Genomic DNA, 19,681 nt, shown 5'->3' on the forward strand with positions numbered 1-19,681 from the left:
GGTCCCCCATCCCACTCTGGAAAAGCCCCTTAATACAAACCGTGGTGAAGAAGTGATGCAGGGAGTAAACCAAGAGGTATCCTACCAAAGGGTAAGGGTGAGGTAGGCCTAGTAGAGGCATGAAGACACTGGGACCTGCTTTCCCCATCCTCTCACAGGAAACTCCCAGAGTCAGTTTGCAGCAAAAGCTGCCTGAAGCCCAAGACGGTGGGGCCACTGGGTACAAGGCTCAGAACATATACTCAGTCAGAGCCCAGAGCAGGGAGCAAATGCCCAGGGTGTGGGGCATGACAGTGACACACACCTCTCCCTGCCCCCTACCTTCATCTCCACCCTCCTCCCCCAACCAGGTAGACAGATGAAGTCAATCAGCCCCCACCCCCACCCCAGCAGCCTGCTGCCACCATCGCCCTGGCAACCCGGCAGCAGGACCAGAGCAAGCAAGAGTACCTTTCGGGCTGTCGGTGCCTGTCTCATCATTGCAGAAAACCAAAGAAAGCCAGGAGAGGAAAGAAGGAGGGACAGAGGAGGATGGACAAACACACAGAGGAAGGACAGACGAAGGGAGGGAGGGAAAGAGACCGAACAGAGGGAAAGGCGGCGGAGACAGGAGATTAGTGCATCAAATCCCAACAACGCAGCCTCAGCTTCCCGGTCGGCAGGCTTCCCGCCCGCAAATGGCTGCAGCTCAGACGCAGAAGGCCCTGCAGGTGCGCAGTGGGACAGCCAGGCTCCGGCAGGCACCGGAGAGGCGCCCGGCCCAGTTCACCAGCTAAGGCTGATGGCAGCCTCAGTGGCCGCAGCACCAGCTCCACCTGACGTCATGCACCCACCCTCCTCTGATCCTTGGGGGTGGAGCCACTGCTCCTCGGTCACCTAGCAACTGCCAGGCTCTGCTGGCTCCTCCTCCTCCACATGACTGGACAAAGTCCTACGCAGAACCCGCCCTGCTTCTTCCTCTATAGAACAGGTCTGACTCCTCCCTTCCCTTCCATCCCTTCGCCCACCATCCCCAAGGGTCTGCTCCTAGAAACTGGGCTGGGGCCACCCCAGAAATGGTACTCTCTGGGGCCAGGGCATGACTGGGCAGGGCCATGGAGCCACACTGCTCCAGCTTCTCATACATCCCCTCTGCCGACAGCCCCATCAACTCCACTTGTCTCTTATATACAGGGACAACGCCCTTACAGCTGGTCTCTATCAGGCACACACACACACACACACACACACACACACTCAGAACACACTTCCTGTGACACCATCCACTCTGAGGGGCACACAAAGAAACCCTGGGAAACATTCAGCAGCAGCTCTAATGACAGTGTTTGGCTCCTCTCCCAAACCTCCCCTGGTTGCAGGCAGGTTAAAGCCTGTCTCTAAAGACCTTCCAGAAGGGACTGGGCACCCTGCAGGGACATCTGGGTTCTCTTCTGCCCGGCCCTTCAAAGTTCCTTCTTTTTTGTTGTTCTGGTTTTAGCTCCCTGTTCCCCCACAGGGTGAGTTCAGGGCCCTGGGCTGCTGTGAGAGAACCACTAGGAAAGGAAGACCTGGCTGGGGATTTGACTACTTGACTGGCACTTTGCACCAGGAGCAAAGGAGGCCCTGTATCCCAACCCAGGCCGCCTGGGCGGGGCTTTGCCACATCTCCCCAGGCAGTTGCCAAAACCCCAGCATTTGGACGTAACTCAGGCCCAACTCAAGGTCAGGTCAGCCTGTGGCAGGAACTCCTCCATGGAGATCAGACTGCAGGTCCATGCTCTTCTCTATTCAGGGGCCTGAGGCAAGATGGGTGCCCCAACCAGGAGACAATAATCGAGGAAAGAAACCAAGTTTCTATACCCTTGTAATGGGTTCAGCATCCCTTCAAGCATTGTTTTCCTTCTTTGATCCCCACTCCCACCCCAGCCAGGACCTCAAAGCAAGTACCAGAATGTGGTCTCTTCCATGGCAAGACTCCAAAGTGAGGACCCATCAACAACCAGGGGTCTAAAAGATGTTTTCCTCTGCCCACCCACTGCCCCAATCCAGTAGCTTTCCATGCAGGTCAGAAGGGCCTGAGACAACCGGCCACAAGGAAATCACAGAACCACACAGACGGCACAGTACATACAGGTCAGACACGCACATGCAGGTCAGAGATAGCTTGGGCACAGGCCCAAGGCAGGGGCTGGTATGAGGAAGTGGTCATGGCAGTGACTTAAGAGTTTAAGAGTCTGGGGGTGGCACAGTTGAGCCCCACTCCATGATGGCTGATGGAAGGCTGCAAAGGGTGGGAGGTGGGCCTCGAGCACAACACCAGAGGCAGGAAGAGGCAGGGAAAGACTGATGGAGCAAATTGAGAGTGGGTATCCATGGCAGCGCCCGCCCAGAGTCAGGCACACAGATTCTCAGGCTTTCCAACTCAGGACTGTTGTTCCCATGCTCCGCTCCCTGGCCTCCTGCCTCCCACCCAATCTTCTCATTTGGCATTTTCTCCACTCTCAACCTCCCAGTGTTTCCTCCCACCGCCCTCAAAACTCAGACTGAAAACTCAATATAACTCAGCAAGTGCCCTACTCCATGCTGCTGCTTTACATTTATAGTCAAGGGTTTGGAGTCTCTGACTCCGAATCCTAAGGTAGCAGGGAGGGGGACAAGGAGGTGTACGGGCAATCTCTAATCAGTGCCACCTGAGCCTGGACACTGAGCCTGATGTCCCTGCATCCCTCAAAGGAACCCTGAAAGCCAAGGCCACCATTTCCTCTGGCCATCCCAGCCCCAAGGTCACACAAACATGCATGCAGCAGCCCAAGGACATGCAGGACAGCTGGGGAGGGGCTCATAGCCCTCACCCACCCAGGCACAAATAGTAAACACACCACCTTCTTAGGCTTCAGTCCCCGCTGCATGAGGAGTAGGAAAGGGCAGAGTTAGAGAACAGACACCACAGTGTGTTAGCTGGCCAGACATCCTGAGTGGAGGTGTTAAGACCAACCCAGGCACACACAGGTAAAGAGGTGAGTCAGGTCACTGCCAACTCCTGGGTAAGTGAGATGAAGGGTCCCTCAAGGACCAGCTTCCAGAATGTCCCCACCCTGGCCCAGAGAAGCTGGCAAATCTGAATCCACACCTCCCTCATCCTGCACACAGCAACAGAGATTTAGACAGGCCCTCTGCATACAGCCTAAAACAGGCCACAGCAGGCCTGGCTCCTTACCATTCAAGAGAATGGTAAGGAGAACAAGAGAACTCCTTCTTCTTCTAGCTCTCACCTTACCCCTACCCTCTGACCTTTTAGGTCCCGGTACCCTTGGGTACCAAAAGGTAGGAAGTTGGCAACAATACTACTAGGATCAGACCTGTCTTTCCTATCACCCCTAGCATCAGCCCAATTTGACCCTAAACTCTGGGTCCTAACAGTTCTTCCTGTTACTGCCTTTACCCCTAAAGCAGCAACTCATACCCAGAAAGCTTCCTTCTCAGGGAGGCTGGAGACTGGAAGGCTAACTCCATTTACTCACCTACTATTTCCACCTGCCTAGCACTGATCTCCCTCTTCTGTCTCCTTCCCCTTTCTCTCTCTTACTCCCCACTCCCACCCCCAACCACTCACCAGTTTGCTGGTCTTTGCAGTTGAGTCCGTTCCCTCTGCAGAAAGCAAGCAGAAACAAGGAGTGTGTTTGTATAGAGGGGTGGGGGCAAAGGCCACGATGGTGGGGTAGAAGAGATGTGACAAGGGAATATGGCAGTGATGGAAAAATCTCAAGAACCACTGTGGCCCTGTATTCTGGGGAGAAGTCCTAGGGACTCCTGGATATGGGAAGGCAACTTAACTGGGTGGCTGTTACCTCTTTTAAGGACCTTTGAGGCAGAAGAATCGGGTGTCTCTGGGGAAGTAGTATCTGCTCCATCTTCAAATACCTGGATCTGAGGCCAAAGAACAGACTCAGTATAGCCAGATCAAGGATGGCTATAATATGGGCCTCTCCCCATGCCCCAAGCAAGCCTGGTGTACAGGGCAGCTTCCATAAGGATGATCTCCAATCTTTCCTCCCCCCGCCCCCACCCCCGGTATCTCCCACTCTCTCAACCAGAGACATATACTCATGCCCAGAAAAAGGGAGCCCCACACAAAAGCTGCACAAGCAACAGAGCATGTGTACATGCACACACTCAGAGCAGTGTGTGTGTACCTGGGATTGGCGCACAAAGATGCCATGCCCTTCATCACAAGTGAAGTACTTCCTGCCTTGGACAGTTCCATCATTCTTGCCCTTTGCTTCATCCAGGATCACACCGACCCATTTGCCAGTGGCAAAGAGTGTGGCTCCAACATAGGCCACAGTGCCTCGGTGGCCTTTTCCAATCACCTCCACACGGGAGCCCACTCGCAAAGGCCGAGCGCTCGTCTCTGCGCTCATTCTGCTGCCACTGGGTGTCTGGAAGAAAGACACGTGCAAACATACGCAGTTAAAGGCCTCAGGTCAAGGGTATCATCCTCACGCACCAGAAAGGCCCCAGCCAGCATCCTGAACTGAAAAAGGATAAGAAGTCACTTCCCTGAAGCCCTTTTTCAGGGTAAAGTGGACCCCCAAATTCCCTTTTGAAAATACCAGTGATATGTTCTAAGACTTTTCTGAACTCCTCTGGAATCTGCTAGAATTTTTTAAGAGTTTATATTTAAATTTTACAATAAATCAGAATTCAATGATAGACCTGTGAATGTCACCACATGGCTTCTTCCTCCGGAGCACTGCTCCTAAGGAGGGGAATGAAGCTCAAGGGAATAACTCAATTGAGACCAGGATCTTCAAAACCCAGTGCCTTGACTCAGGTGCCTAAGCTGAGAAGATAGGTGATTCATGGGTGACCCCATAGAATCTTATTCCACTCCCCACTGCTGTCTTCCCTGTGGTCAAATAGCTCTCTTAGGCTTCTCCCTTTCAAAGGCACACAATGGTGTCTCCTTCCAGACCTGACTGCCCCTACCTCATCCACACACCCACCATGACATTCTTAGATGCCTCTCTGCAGCCGGTTCAACCATATAATTCCCTTCTTCCTGGCCTGAGCCCTGTCCTATCAACTCTACCCCAAGCTCTGGAGATCCTTCCCCCACACTGTATTGCTATAAAAAGAAAAACAAAGGCCAGGTAAATCAGGTACCTCAGACCTGACCTGCACTATCCCCTAAACTCTGCCCAGTGGTCCAAATGGATGGCTTATCACCCCATGGATGGACAAGGCAAACGAACAGACTAAACATTGTCCTTCGGAACTTCTCAGCTTCTGACACACCCGTGATGACAGGACACAACATGAAATTAGGTTTCCAAAGAGGGCCATGGTTTAGAAGAAAATCACACCTAAGCCATTTTTAGCAATAGCAGCAACATGAACCAAGGGATTTGCAGCAAACAGATGAATGAGGCATAAGAAAGTGACTCCCTGGTTTGAAAGATTCCACAGAGCTCCCTCTGATGCTCCCACTTGGCTTCAGAAATGAGCCCTGCCAGCCTGTCACTCCCAGAATCCGTTCCCCAAAAAGCTCATCTAGGAAGATAAAGATATAGCTCCCAGGGGCTCCAGGACCCCAAATTGTACCTGGGACAGCAGGGTTGCTCTCATGGGTCTGATGATAAAAAGAACTGACAGTGATACCAGGGCTAGCCTCAAACTTAAGTGATTCCCTCAACCTCCCAACCCTAATAAGCCTCTCTGAACCAGGTGGACACAATAGTGGGTACAGATTCCATCTCAACCACGAGAGAGAAAGCAAGTAACAAACAACAAAGCAGCTCTAAAGAAAGGCGTCACTGTAAGGCCATTCCAACCCACTAACCCCATTGAGAGTCCCCAACATAGTCCAATCCCCTCAGGATCCTCTAGCCAGAGGTCCAATCAGAGTCAAAGGTCAGGCCTTCCCAGTCCCTACTGAGGGCCCAACTCTAGGAGGGAGAGCCTGTCCAGCCTAACACCATTACTCCCTGCTGCAAGTGGCCCCAGCCTAGCTCCAGCCTGTCTCCCCAGCCCCCACAGCAGTGTCCACAAGCACCCAGGCCTTCTCCAGCAGCCCTCCCAGGGCCATCCCAGATAAGGACCACTTACCCGGCTGTACATATGCCTCTTGCTCTGGGCCATGTTGCTCACCCGGCCTCTACCCCCTCCCCCAGCGGCAAAGACAGAGAGAAAAGGCAGAAACCTAGGCAGGAGGGTCAGGGCTCCAGGCCCTCATGGGCAGACACAGAAGCCGTCAGGAGCGGCCCTCCCCAGTCCATGGACCTCACTCGGTGGCCTACCGGGGTAGGGATGGGGGCAGAGATGGGGGCTGAGGAGCAAGTCCTCTCTGCTGCCCGATGATTCCTGAACCCAGAGACACCGAATCCTGCTTGCCAGCTGATGAGTCTCACTCTGCGCTAGTGCTGCTCTAGACTTGTCAGGAACCGTGTTAGCCTCTGGGTCCTAGTGCCCCCCTGCTTCACCTGGGCCAGACCAGCAAGGCAGGGGGGTACTCAGGGGCTCAGCCTATAGCACAGACCCTCAGCAGTCACCTCTAGAGTAAACTGTTACTATTGAGGGCTGGGAGCACAGCCCTGACTGATCCTCCTAGTCTGTACCCCTCAGCATCACTGCTGCTTCCCCTAACATTTCCCCCAGACAATGTGCCTCAGCAGGACCACAAGCATCAAATGACACTTCAAAAAGATCAGTTACCTATCAGCCTCCAAGCAGCCAAAATAAGGGTCTCTTACTCCCCCTTTCTGGGGGCTCTTCTTTCTCCCTCATCTTCCTAAACACTAGACTCAGGGCCCAAACCCATATAGAGTCTGGATTTCAATTTCACACTGGGCCAGAGCAGCCAAGCCCTACCCACCATACAGCAAAGCAAGGGCAGGAATGGAAGTAACTTCATAGAGCAAAACAAGTCAAGTACCTCCCTTCCCCCCACAATGGCAAAGGTTGCCAGATGCTTCCTTTCTCCCTTCTGGTTGTTAAAAGAGCCAGGCTCAAACCCCAAGGCTATCAGGTTCAACTGGATGACCAAGAGCAGGGAGGCCCAAAGGCCCCATATAGTACAAGGCCCAGTCCACCTCAACCACCTGCCCCTTACACTCTGCTTCCTAGGCATCTCCTCCACAGAAAAAAAAAAAAAAAAAAAAAAAAAAAACCCGAGATGGTTTATTTTCTGTATTTCACCAAATTTCTTTAACCACATATTAATTTTATAATTAAAAATACTTAAGGGAAAAAAAAAAAAATACTTAAGGGACTGGGCAGCCCAGGTAGCTCAGCGGTTTAGCGCCGCCTTCAGCCCAGGGCCTGATCCTGGAGACCTCCCGGATCGAGTCCCACATTGGGCTCCCTGCATGGAGCCTGCTTCTCCCTCTGCCTGTGCCTGTGCCCCTCTCTCTCTCTCATGAATAAATAAAATCTTTTAAAAAAAGATAAAAAAAAAATACTTAAGGGACACCTAGGTGGCTCAGCGGTTGAGTGTCTGCCTTCGGCCCAGGGAGTGATCCTGGAGACCCAAGAACGAGTCCCACATTGGGCTCCCTGCATGGAGCCTATTCTCCCTCTGCCTGTGTCTCTGCCCCTCTCTCTGTGTCTCTCATGAATAAGTAAATAAAATCTAAAAATAAATAAATAAGATTAAACACTCTAGTGAGAGGTCTCCAGAGGGCTATGTCATGATGCCACAGCATTCATTTACCAGTTTAACAGGGGCTAGGAGCCAACACACCAGGCACCCTGGCCCTAAGTACTCCACAAAGTTGGCCTGGGGTCTGACCCATATAGCTCTACTAGGTGCAGTGTGGATTTGGGAATACCAGTCTTATCTTCACTGGACTTATCAGCCAAACAAAATCTTCCTCCATTCCACCCTTCTAAGGCAGACCAGATAGCTCAACAGTACAATGATGGCCAACAGCCAGATAACTGGCCCCAAAACATCTCTCCACATATTCAATCCTGGCCAGAGCCCCTAGGGAACCATTTATCTGGTCCCCTGCGAGAATCTCCATGTCTACCCTCTCCCTTCCCTTTTCACATTTACCCAGGTAGGCAGGGCCATGCAGCTCCTTGCAGCCTGGACTCTGCATGTTCAAAGCACTTTACAGTCTACAGAGCACCTTGAAAAACATAATTTTATAGTACCATGGTTAAGCGTGCCGTTTCTAGACTCAGGCTGTTTATGTTCAATTCCTGACTTCACCACCTGGGAACTACGTAAACTTGGTCCAGTTACTTAACATCTCTGTGCTTCAATTTCCTTATCTGTCATTTGGGAACAAAGAACAGAGAGGTGTTGTAAGGATTAGCCAAGATAATTCATGTAAAACATTTAAGACATTGCCTGGTATTTAGTAAGTACTCAACAAAAGTCAGCTAATAACAATGCTGTTACCCTCATATTTGGATATCAAAATAACCTCATAGAGAGTCAGCTCAGGGACAGTGCTGACAAGGAAACTGAGGCTTAGAGAACTGAGTAACTTCCCTAAAGTTACACGGAAGGTGAGAAGTGGAGCCAAAACTGGAACCAAAGCCTGGCCAGAAACTCTCTGCACTTTCCACTAGCCTCACTGTTGACCACACATATCCCTAGGCTTCTTCCCAAGCTGTGCTCCTCCTCTAAACCACACTGTCTTCAGGGATTCAGGAGTATTCATATCTAAGAACCACTTCACAACTCCCCAGTCATACAGTTTTATATATTCACCTAAATTCTTGGAGGCTGTTCTCCTATAAAATGGGACTACCATCTGCTATCCCTCCATTAATGTTACTAGGCTAGAATAAGATAAAGCATATAAAAGTGCTTTGCAAAAAAATACAGAAGCTATAGAAGTGCAAAAAAATTAGTTGACATGATTAAGAGATGACATATGTCTAAAAATAAAATATCTAAACAAGTGTTATAAGGAACTACAGAGGGGCACCTAGGTAGCTCAGTGGTTGAGCATCTGCTTTGGCTCAGGGTGTGATCCCAGGGTCCAGGTATCCAGTCCCAAATCAGGCTCCTCACAAGGAGCCTGCTTCTCCCTCTGTCTCCCTATGTCTCTGCCTCCATGTCTCTCATGAATAAATAATCTTAAAAAGGGGGGGGGGGGGACTACAAAAAAAAAAAAGGTGAACTAAAAAGAAAAGGGGTTAAGGAGCACCTGGGTGGCTCAGTTAAGTGTCTGCCTTCAGCTCTGGTCATAGTCCCAGGAGCCGGGCTTCCTGCTCAGTGGGAGCCTGCTTCTCAAACTCTCTCTCCCTCTGCCATTCCCCATGCTGTTCTCTCTCTCTCTCTCTCTCTGTCAAATAAATAAATAAAATCTTTTAAAGGGGGGGTTTTACAAAAATAAAAAATAAATAAAAAGAAAAGGGATACCTGACTATGCCTTGAATTATGGGCTGTTTCTTTGCATATGCGGAAAGGCCTACAGTGTTAAGTTGTGAACACACTATGAGTAGAGACAGAATAATTTTGCATGACTAGAGAATATTAAAGATGACTTATTTGGCTGAAGTAAGGAATTCTAGATGAGTTCTTCTATTAAACTTTATAAGCTTTTTAAAGCATAGCCCAACTGAGGTGGACACTTGACGGGATGAGCACTGGGTGTTTTTCTGTATGTTGGTAAATTGAACACCAATAAAAATTAATTAAAAAAAAAAAAGCATAGCCCATAACTTTTCCTCTTTGTGATCCCATCATCCCTAGCTCACGGAGTCAAATTTTCTTTTTTAATTTTTATTTATTTATGATAGTTACACACAGAGAGAGAGAGAGAGGCAGAGACATAGGCAGAGGGAGAAGCAGGCTCCATGCACCGGGACCCAACGTGGGATTCGATCCCGGGTCTCCAGGATCGCGCCCTGGGCCAAAGGCAGGCACTAAACCCCTGCGCCACCCAGGGATCCCACGGAGTCAAATATTTATTGAGTAAATAAGCACATCAATATTGAGATGTACTGGAAAATAAGTATGGATAGTCAGGGAATTTAACATTCAGTTAGAGAGAGATAAGTCCACCTACATAACCTAGTAACAACAAGGGTGTCTCCTCCTAAGCAGGAGACTGGTAGAACAAAAACTATCTTAGAAGGATCAAACTGATGGCAGAGCAGATTAGAGTGGAGACAGGAGCAAGTTAGTAAAGACAGGAAAACAGCAAGGAGGCTGCTGCATAAAGATCAAGGGGTGAGGAGGATCTGAACCAGGGAAGGAAGCAGGAAAGGACAGGAACTAATTCAGAGAATGTGTACAAGAATGCCCTGACAAGGCCATAGAACAGAGCACACATGGGGAAAGAGGGAGAGGGTCTGCATGGGCTCCAGAGACGGACCTGGATACAGCTTTGGTTCTCCTATTTCCTCACCTGTATGACTCTGCTCAAGGTACTTAACTTTCTGAGTCCAGCCGCCTCATCTGAAAAAAATGGGGAGATAATACCTACCTCACAAGAATGTTGTGAGGATTAAATTAAGATTGAAGAAAGCATTTAACACAGTGCCCGGCACCGAAGATATGCTCAACAAAATGTAGAAATCATTTTTGTCATCATTGAGAAGATACACCAATGATGACTGACACACAGTAGGAACTTAGATGTTGCACAAATAAATGGATGGATGAATGAATGCATGAATAAATGAATGAACTCAGGAGCTTTCAAGCATGAGTAATGGAAGAACGATGACTGAAAACATTAAGAGAATTGGGAGGAAAGGGGAAGGCAAACTGAACATGTTAGGAGAAAACAAGTCTTGTTCTTAGGGACTTCTCTGGAGCAAATTTAACTGTGTACACTAACACATATATTTCACTCTCTCCTTCCAAAATGGACCCGTGATGCAGCCAAAACAGATTATATTATCACTATCCTACGGATGATGGAGCTGAGTCTCAGAAGTTAAATGACACTCCTGAGTCTCATGATCAGAAGACAGCAGGAGGGGACATTTGACTAGCTGTGCAGACAGGCGATCCATCCAAAGCACCACTGGGCCCCATCCCATGTGACACAGGACAATTCTGAGTTACACATTCCCTCAGCCAGAAATAAGACAGATATGCCCTGGATTTCAAATCCATTTTTCTCCCCAGTGGTATTAAATACTGTTGAAATATCTAAGAAAATGGGAAGAGAGGAGGGAAAAATCTCAAATCTCTGTCTGATAAATAGGTAACCAATGGCCTTGGAGATTATTTCAGAAAATGACAGGAAAGTATGTAGATTGTTAAGAATTAAGAAGGAACAAGTACCTTTCATGAAGATGGCCCAGAAGTTGAAGAAGGAAGCCCCTGCCCCTCCCAAAGCCGAAGCCAAAGCAGAGGCTTTGAAAGCTAAGAAAGCAGTGCTGAAAGGCGTGCACAGCCACAAAAAAAAGAAGATCCGTACGTCACCTACATGTCACCTACATTCCGACGACCCAAGACCCTGCGTCTTCAAAGGCAGCCCAAATATTCTTGAAAGAGCACCCCCAGGAGAAACAAGCTTGATCACTATGCCATCATCAAGTTCCCCCTGACTACTGAGTCAGCCATGAAGAAAACAGAAGACAACAACATACTTGTGTGTTCATTGTGGATGTCAAGGCCATTATAAAGCACCAGATCAAACAGGCTGTGAAGAAGCTCTATGACATTGATGTGGCCAAGGTCAACACCTTGATCAGACTGGGATCATCTAAACTGAGTCCAGCTGGCTATAAATCTAAATTTTTTCACCATAAAAAAAAAAAAAAAAAAAAAGAAGAAGGGACAAGAACAAGTAAGAAGCAAAAGTCTCCTTGGTGCCCAGCCTACACCATTGCTTTTACTAGCACCCCAGCATCCTTTGAGCCCTTGACCTCCTCTTGCCTCATCTCACCTAACCTTGATCCTGGGCTTACCCAGCTATCTGATTTCCTTCATCTCTCTCATAGAGGAACTAGTTTAAATCCCAGGCAGTCTGAGAGCAGGATCCACACACTTCAACTAAATTGTATCAGGTATTAGGTATAAAGAAGTTTGGTTACAAGCATAAAAGAAACACAACAGTAATTAGCAAGACTCAGATTTTCTTTAGACTATGACAGAATTGTACATCTCTGAAAGCACTAGCAAGCAAGGGATAGGTGAGGATGTAAGTCCCTCAGGAATCAGGAAAAAAGAGCTGTCTACTCATGGAGTGGGGAACAGAGGCTGTGAAACTAGAAGTGTGGAAGGCTAGATTTCAGATACACATAGGAACTCAGAAAGAAGACACGTACACAGCCCATTGCTCCAAAGTCCTACTCTGGTATCTGCCTTCTAGATCTCACACAGATAGGACCTAAATCCTAAATGGACTTTCTTTACCTTTCCAGCTCCTTATTATCCCCAGATAATATCCTGCAGCCCACTCTCAATCTGAATGCAACTCGACCTCCTCTCAAGCAACCCCTTCCCCCCAAAAATCCACTGATGGCCCAGCCCACCTCCAAAGGCTCAGATCTTGGAGAGCCAGGAAGGAAATCTACACAATACGTCTCACTTTATCCTCAATAAAGGAACTTCTGCAGGAAGGCAACAGGCATGTGAGTGCAGCCCCCAGCCCCATACTCAAGAACTGCAACCTTCCCAGTGCTAGCAGGAGTCCCCTACTTGACAGCCTGTTTGAAGTTCCTGCTGGTTCCCCATGAATCAACCAGCAATTCTCTGGCACTAGGACCCTGCAGACAGGAAACCCCGAGCCTGCGCTCTAAAGAGAGAGATGCACCATTTCACAACTTCAGCAAAAGCCAAGGCAGCCAACAAAGCCACAGCCACCTTGGCTGTGCTTGGACTCTGCCTTTTGGGCAGCTCACCGGCCACTCCCCAGAAGCAGAGCATTCTGTCCTTTCTCTTTTTAAATCCACGTCATCGTTTGATCATAATGGAAATCAATTTCCTCAAGTCACCACGCAAAGGCGTATCCATAGCAACCACAAGAAGAAGGACACAGAAATGATGCTCAAGTAGCTGCAGCAGCAAAAGGTAAGCCTGTTTCTCTTCCATCCATGCTATCTCACCATTCTCCCCCTTCACCCAAGTGCACCTTACCTGCAAATTCCATCACACTAAAGGAGAAAACACAAAAGGTGAGTGTTGATAATCTATGCTATTATGTAAAGTTACAAATCTGCCTACTTCCATATTTGGCAGAAAAAATTCTCTTTTTCTGGTTCAATGGGGATAATTCTCTTTCTGTCTCAGGTGACACAGTCTCAGCCTGCAATATCTGACAGAGCACTATCAGTCACTTGCCTTTCTTGCCAGGATGCTAGTCTCATTCAAGGATTTCAGAGTTCCCTAAGTAGTTGTAAAAGGCCAGCAGCCATAATGAGCCCACTGCCCTGCCCACCCATGCCACGAGCATGCCCACACACTGGCTGGGTAAGACCAGCTTCTTAGCAGCCCTGGACTCCAGCCTCTCAGGGTCCAGAAACTGGGAGCTGAGATTCAATCTCTGCCTCCTCTGATGCCTCAGTGGAAGGAATGCCATTTCTGCAGAGGTAAGAGACTCATCAAACACAAACACTACTAAGTCATCCTCCACGCTTCCATTACCTCTTGTGTAAAAGAGACAGTAACAATAACTTTCTAACAGAGTTGTGAAAATGCCTGAAAAGCACTCAGAAGAGTGCCTGGTATGAAGGACTCAATAAACATCAGCCATTATTATCAAGAGAAAGAGGAAGGAGGGCTCTATGGTGTGAGGTTTAAGTTCTGAGGGTACTCAACACTCTTGAAGAGAATCTCAGGTCTGATCTCTGTCCCTTTCCTTACTACTTTAAGTCCCTATTTCCATCTGCACACATACCAGCACCACCTCCCCTCAGCAGATAAGGTCGCAGAGAAAGAAAACTGAACCTAATAAGAATGCCTTTGCAAATTTAGATATATCTGCAACCATCACTGCCTCCTTCTTCCTACATTCTTTCTTTCTTCTGTCATTCCTCTTTCAAAGAAAATGATGTCCCTTTCTTTTCAGGGCCAACCCCTCCACCCTCCGAGGACCTGATTAAACAATCATCTTTGTCTCTTGTGACTTCAACTGCACCCTCTCTACTAGCTCTTACACATTATCAGGTAACCCATGCTCGAGACTTCTGTTCTAGGAAAAACTGTCTCTGGTCTCTGCTACTTCCTCCACAAGATGCTACCATTTTTCGTCCTTCCTTCCCTAACAGACTACCCAAAGTGAGTACACCTGCTCTATCATCCTTTCCCATCTACTCCTCAATCTGGCTTAACCTCGCTTCTGTCCCTACCACTCCTTAGAAGGTGCTCACACTGGGGCACCTGGGTGGCTCAATCAGGTCATGATCCCAGAGTCCTGGGATCAAGCCCCTGCATAGAGCTCCTCGCTCAGCAAGGAGTCTGCTTTTCCCTCTCCCTCTGTCACTCTCCCTGCTTGTGCATTCCTTGGGCTCTCTCTCTCAAATAAATTTTTTTTAATCTTAAAAAAACAAAAAAGCAGCAGCTGCTGCTCACACTAAAAAAGTAAAAGAGCACTGGTGGCCACAATCTCCTAACTGTCCAGTCTCAAGGTGCATTTTCCAAGCTCATCCTACTTGACTTCCCTGTAGCAGCAACTAAACCTACTAATCCTCTTCCTGGAGCTTTTTCCCTCTAGTTCCGGGCAACATTCTCTCTTGCCTTGCACACTAATCTTCTTGACCCAACATTGTCTCATGTCTTGCACACCAATCCTTCTTGACTCATCTATCATCTTCAGCCTCCTATATAAATGGCCGGGTTCATCCATTCCCACAGCACCAGCCCCCAGGTACACCTACTGCCCAGGCACAGACTCTCTTCGGGACCTTAGACCCACACTTCTACCTGTCTGCTAAGTGCCATAGACCCTTGGCCAAGTTCAATATAACTCAAAACACACTTGGTTCTTCCCCCCCAAAAAATATGCCTTTTCTATATTCCCTCTCTACTACTGGCACCATCACCAGCCCAAAACAGAAGATGAAATCATCCTTAACAACTCCCTTGCTTGTTCTCAACAACCAGTTAATCATTACATCAGGTTGACTGTCTCTACGGTCTCACTGGGCTTCATCTCCTTTCTATCCCCACTGACCTAATCCTTATGCCTATGTTATTACATGATAATACTTCCTGATCTAAATTCTCCCCTTTCAGCCTACTTCCACAGTTAGCGCCCCAAAATAAAATCACATCACCTCTCTGCCCCCAAAATGGAATCTTCTTAGCACAGCACTACGGGTCATTAAAAACCTGGCCTCATTATGATTAGTCTCATTATGATTAGTCTCATTATGATTAGTCTCATCAATCACCTCTCCTTTGATTCCAAAATTCTTATATTCCAGCTACATGGATCTACTTACAGTCCCCCTTATGCCTCTATAATGTCGCAAAAATCACCAAAGCCATTCTCTTTTCTCTTTATCAAGACTCAGCTAAACTAACCTCTTTCCTGAAGATTCCCAATGTCCCCATGTGGAGCTAGTCACTCCCTCCTGTGCCTTCACACAGCACTTGGACATATCTCTATTATGACACCACATTTTTATTAAAATGTCTCCCTTATTCCATCATGAACTCCTTCAGGAAAGAGAATTTTTATTCATTTCAGTATCCTAAACACCAAACACAGAAAACATTCAATGTTAAATACAAGCCTGCACCAACACCAGGCTCTAGAGATACAAGCTGGCTCTGACAACTTTCTGAGGGCAGCTCCACCCTTAAAGGTCCCCACTATGAGGAAATTAGCAGTCATGCACACACGAATCCCAGGAGATGTAGCTCTTTCCTCTCCCAATAGGAGCCTAAGAAACTAAAAATGTATAGGCAGCCCCACATCCTGCAGAATTCAGTAATGACACTAATTCTCAATCTCATATGCTTCTATGGTAAAAGGACCATAGAGAGACCTCTAGGGCAAGTGCAGATCTGGGAAAAAGGCTTGAGTGGGGTTTAGGAGGTGACAAAGGCCTTGTCTTTGCTTAAGTGAAGCCCTCAGAGAATATGTGGGAGCTTGGGGATACTCAATTTGTCCATCAGCCAAATGCTACTGGTACTAGCCTGAACTTCAAAAGAAAAAATGTACTAATCCAGAGTCTCCAGAATGGCAAGGGCCCTAAGACAGATTTGAATCAGTCAACTGCTTAGCACTTACCTCCTCAAGGGGACACTAAGGATTCAGTTCTCATTTCCCTTGGTTTGAGGCAGACAACCCAAGTCTCCACAGTACCACCAGTAGCTACAGACAGGCCAGGCAACCTGGGAATCCTCTACTACAATCCCCCCCAACCCAGAACTCCAGGCAGCCACCAGCAATGACAGAGATGGTAGAGTAAAACCTACAGTGGCAGTTGTCAACAGTATTACGATTCTCCCAAGTCTTCTGAATCCTCCCTAATGAGTTCTTCTTCTCCTCCTCCCAATTCTTAGTATTGCCTCCCGCATCTTTCTTGTCTCAATTACCACTGTCATCTCTTTAGTTGGCCCTGTAACAGCTTTGAGACGTGAGGCAAACTATTTTCCCTCTTTGGCGCCTCATCTATAAAACAGGGTAACAGGTGCTCTGCCTACTTCACAGGATTATTAGATGAGATCATGCCTTCTGCAATCTGTAAAATTTTATACATATATAAAAGGCATTCTTATTATCATTGACCTAAGTTCTCTATTCCTGATACGTGAGGCATATCTGGCTCCCTTCCTCTCTCTCCATTTCCAACCACATTATATACCACAGTAAGACAATGACACACTCTAAAAATTGTTTCTGCCATACACTCACCTGAAATCTTTCGCTGACATACCATTTCTTACTTTAATCAAACAGTCTTGGCTCTGACATATGCAGTGTCATCTCTGCACCACTGTCAGCTGGTTAGGATGCTTTCCCTAGTTTTGCAAGCCCCACCCATCCTTCAAAGGCCAGCCAAAGCCCCACTACGCTCCACGCAGAAAGACTAAACTTGAGAGGGATTTGAAACGTCATGGAAGAATTAAGGATAATTCAGCAGAGAACACTTAGTGGGAGCAGCTATCGTCTAATACTTTAAGAGTCACCTTTTGAAGGGGGACTGTACTGTTCGATTGTAAAAGAGAACCCAGGACCAACAGGATAGGATGGAAGCTGCAGAGACGTAGTTCAGCAAACTGAAAAACTTCTTTATTAAGCTGTCTCAAGATGAAATGTTGTAAATTCCCCATTATTAGAAATGTTCCAGCCCAAAGTGGCTATTTAGAAAGGACATTTTAGTTGGACTTCAACTACCACAAGGGTAACTGAACGTGAATCGCAGCATTTTAGATATAAGGGGAATCTTAGGGCTCTTCTAGTCCAGACTCCTATTTTACAGGCCTGGACAGGGGAAGTGGCTCACTCAAGGCAGCAATGTCTGTATTAGAGCGCAGGAAGAAGAACATGGTCTCCAAATCTCAATCCAGTGATCTACATCCTTGCTGTTCAAAGTGTGGCCTGAGGAGTAGCTTGTTAGAAATGCAGAACCAATTGGAATCTGCTTGTCTGGTTTTTTTTTTTTTTTTTTTTTTTTTGCTTGTCTGGTTTTTAAACAAAACCAGCAAGTGTATGCGCCATTAAAATTCGAAAAACACGGACCTACACTGTCCCTTCCCAACCTTGGTTTTCTCATTCTGAAATTGCATTTCCCACGCTATTTCAAATGTTAAAAGAGTCAGCATCCCCCCCCCCCCAAAAAAAAGCAGCATTTCCCATCCAAATCTGGGAAACTCTGCACACCATACTTTCAGTGTGAGATTCATGGTAAATATCTTTGGCATAATGAAGGCTCTGAAACGTTCTGCAGAAAAGAAAACCATGAAGTCTCTAAACATATTGGAGCACGAAATGCCTTAAGGGGGAAAAAAAAAAGTTATGGCAATCAAGGTCAACATCCCCGCAGCTCAGGCTTTGGCAGTACACCAGGCAAAGGACGTGAGGCTCCATCTCACAGCTGTTTGACTCGCAGGACCTCAAGCGCACTGGACTAGTCAGGGGTCAATATGGGCTTGCCGTTTTCATCGCCGCAATCCCTGAGGGGAAGCCTCTAAATCACTGCCTCTTTAATAACAGCGGAGTTCTCATCCGTGTGATTTACCTGCGGTCCTAAGGATCGGAGGAATGTGTAAGACTTCTCAAGGGTCATTCTGCCAGTTAAGGCTGCCCGCGGGGGTGGGAGTCACAGACGCACCAAACCTACATCCAGGCCCCCACGCTTGAGTCCTCTATGATTTGGGGGTGGGGGTGGGGTGGGGAGGGGTTCTTGTCTGTTTTTCGTTTGACACAAACTTCTCAGCCACGTGCCCACAGGAAACCTGTGGCTCGGAATGGGTCCAGGGTGCCTCAGACGCTCCCCGGGAAGGAGGCAGCCCCTCGCCGCTGCGGAGGGAGGAATCCGGAGGCGCAACCACTCCGCCCCCAGGAGAACAGGGCCGGGCTGAGGAGCGCCGGGCTGAGGAGCGCCGGGCTGAGGAGCGCCGGGCTGAGGAGCGCAGGTGGGCGGGACAGGCCCAGACTCCGGCGGTCGCCCCCCGCCGCGCCCTCCCCCCCGCCCCGCACACCCGGCTCCACGCCGCGCCCCAGCCCAGCACCGCCGGGAACCGAGCGAACACGCGGGCGGCGGCGGAGGACACGGTGGGCCGGGCGGCCGCCTCCGTACCTGTCCTGTCAGGGGCTCCGCGCCCGGCTCCGGCCCCACCGCCAGCGACCGACGCCCAAGCTCCTGCCGGTTGCGCCCCGCCCGCGGGGGCTGCCCGACGCGCCGCCCGACCCCTTGAGGCCCGCCCCACGCCCTCTCGCCCCAGAGGCCCAGTGGCGCTCGGGCTCCAGGGAACACGCTACTCCCCCCCGAAGACCAGCCCGGGTTAAAAACTGCGCTCCGACTTCAGCCGAGGAGACCTCGGTCAGGCACAAAGCTGGACACCTGGAGCGAAATCCGCGCGTGCGCACTGTGCCTGAGAGGCCAATTAGGACCACGGGAGAGGGGCGCCTCCAGGCCTGCGCCCCCTGCCGGCCGAGGGAGGCAGCGCCCCGGGACTGGAGGACTGCTCTGGGCAAACGGGTGTCCGGGGTCACCCATTTAGCCTTTGAGCGCTGAACTGCGAATTACATTAGTGATAACCCATATCTCGTTATGTTAGCTTGAGGACAACCTTAGATTTTGCTGCTACTCGGTGCTATACATAGGGGGATACAAGCATTCTCATGCCCTTACGATGGGAGTGTAAAATAACACAAATGTACGTAATGGCATTTTGGCTTTTTTCATTGAAAAAGAAAACATGAAGAAGACAAACTCCTTGGCCCACTTGGTAGAATGTGCCCACTTCTAACAGAAACGAAATAATAGGGCAAGCGTTCAAAGGTACTTGTACAAGGTTGTTGGGAGAGCCAGGATTTGATAGATGAGGGGTTTGAATTCTAACCTGAGACTTCCAGGCTGTGTCGGATCTCCGGTGGGTTACTTAACCCTTCCACGGCCCTGTTTCCTCATTTGTAAAATGGGAATGTTAATGATACCTATATTACTGGGTTGTTAGGAAAATTAAATGAATCCATATAAAGAGCCTGAATAATAACCATTGTAATGTTTATTTCAGTTAATCTAAGATTGAAAACAACCTGAAAAGTCCATAAAATTGATGGTGAGGTAAAGGTGGGGGTGGAGGTGTAAATGGCCCCCTCCCCCC

At 48.6% G+C, this 19,681-nt stretch overlaps 1 protein-coding gene across 10 annotated transcripts in view; it reads right to left on the reverse strand.

Moving 5' to 3' along the window:
* Positions 1-18,851, reverse strand: part of DCTN1 (dynactin subunit 1) — a 31,198-nt gene extending 12,347 nt beyond the window's left edge. Inside the window, exons 1-6 of one of the 10 annotated variants that reach the window (XM_041754335.1) lie at positions 18,652-18,851; positions 4,173-4,418; positions 3,828-3,906; positions 3,593-3,627; positions 2,862-2,882; positions 451-468 (exon numbers count right to left, since the gene is read on the reverse strand). In XM_041754335.1, coding sequence (XP_041610269.1) covers positions 451-468; positions 2,862-2,882; positions 3,593-3,627; positions 3,828-3,906; positions 4,173-4,400 — 381 coding nt within the window. In that variant the 5' untranslated portion in view covers positions 4,401-4,418; positions 18,652-18,851. Of the gene's footprint in view, positions 1-450; positions 2,836-2,861; positions 2,883-3,592; positions 3,628-3,827; positions 3,907-4,172; positions 4,419-6,087; positions 6,399-18,090; positions 18,601-18,651 lie in introns of those variants that run through there. The other 9 variants (XM_041754328.1, XM_041754330.1, XM_041754329.1 and 6 more) reach the window with 9 other exon arrangements.
* Between the last annotated feature and the right edge of the window lie 830 nt (positions 18,852-19,681).

The sequence above is a fragment of the Vulpes lagopus genome, chromosome 5 (genome assembly GCF_018345385.1).
Source record: "Vulpes lagopus strain Blue_001 chromosome 5, ASM1834538v1, whole genome shotgun sequence".
In the NCBI taxonomy this organism is placed as follows: Eukaryota; Metazoa; Chordata; class Mammalia; order Carnivora; family Canidae; genus Vulpes; species Vulpes lagopus.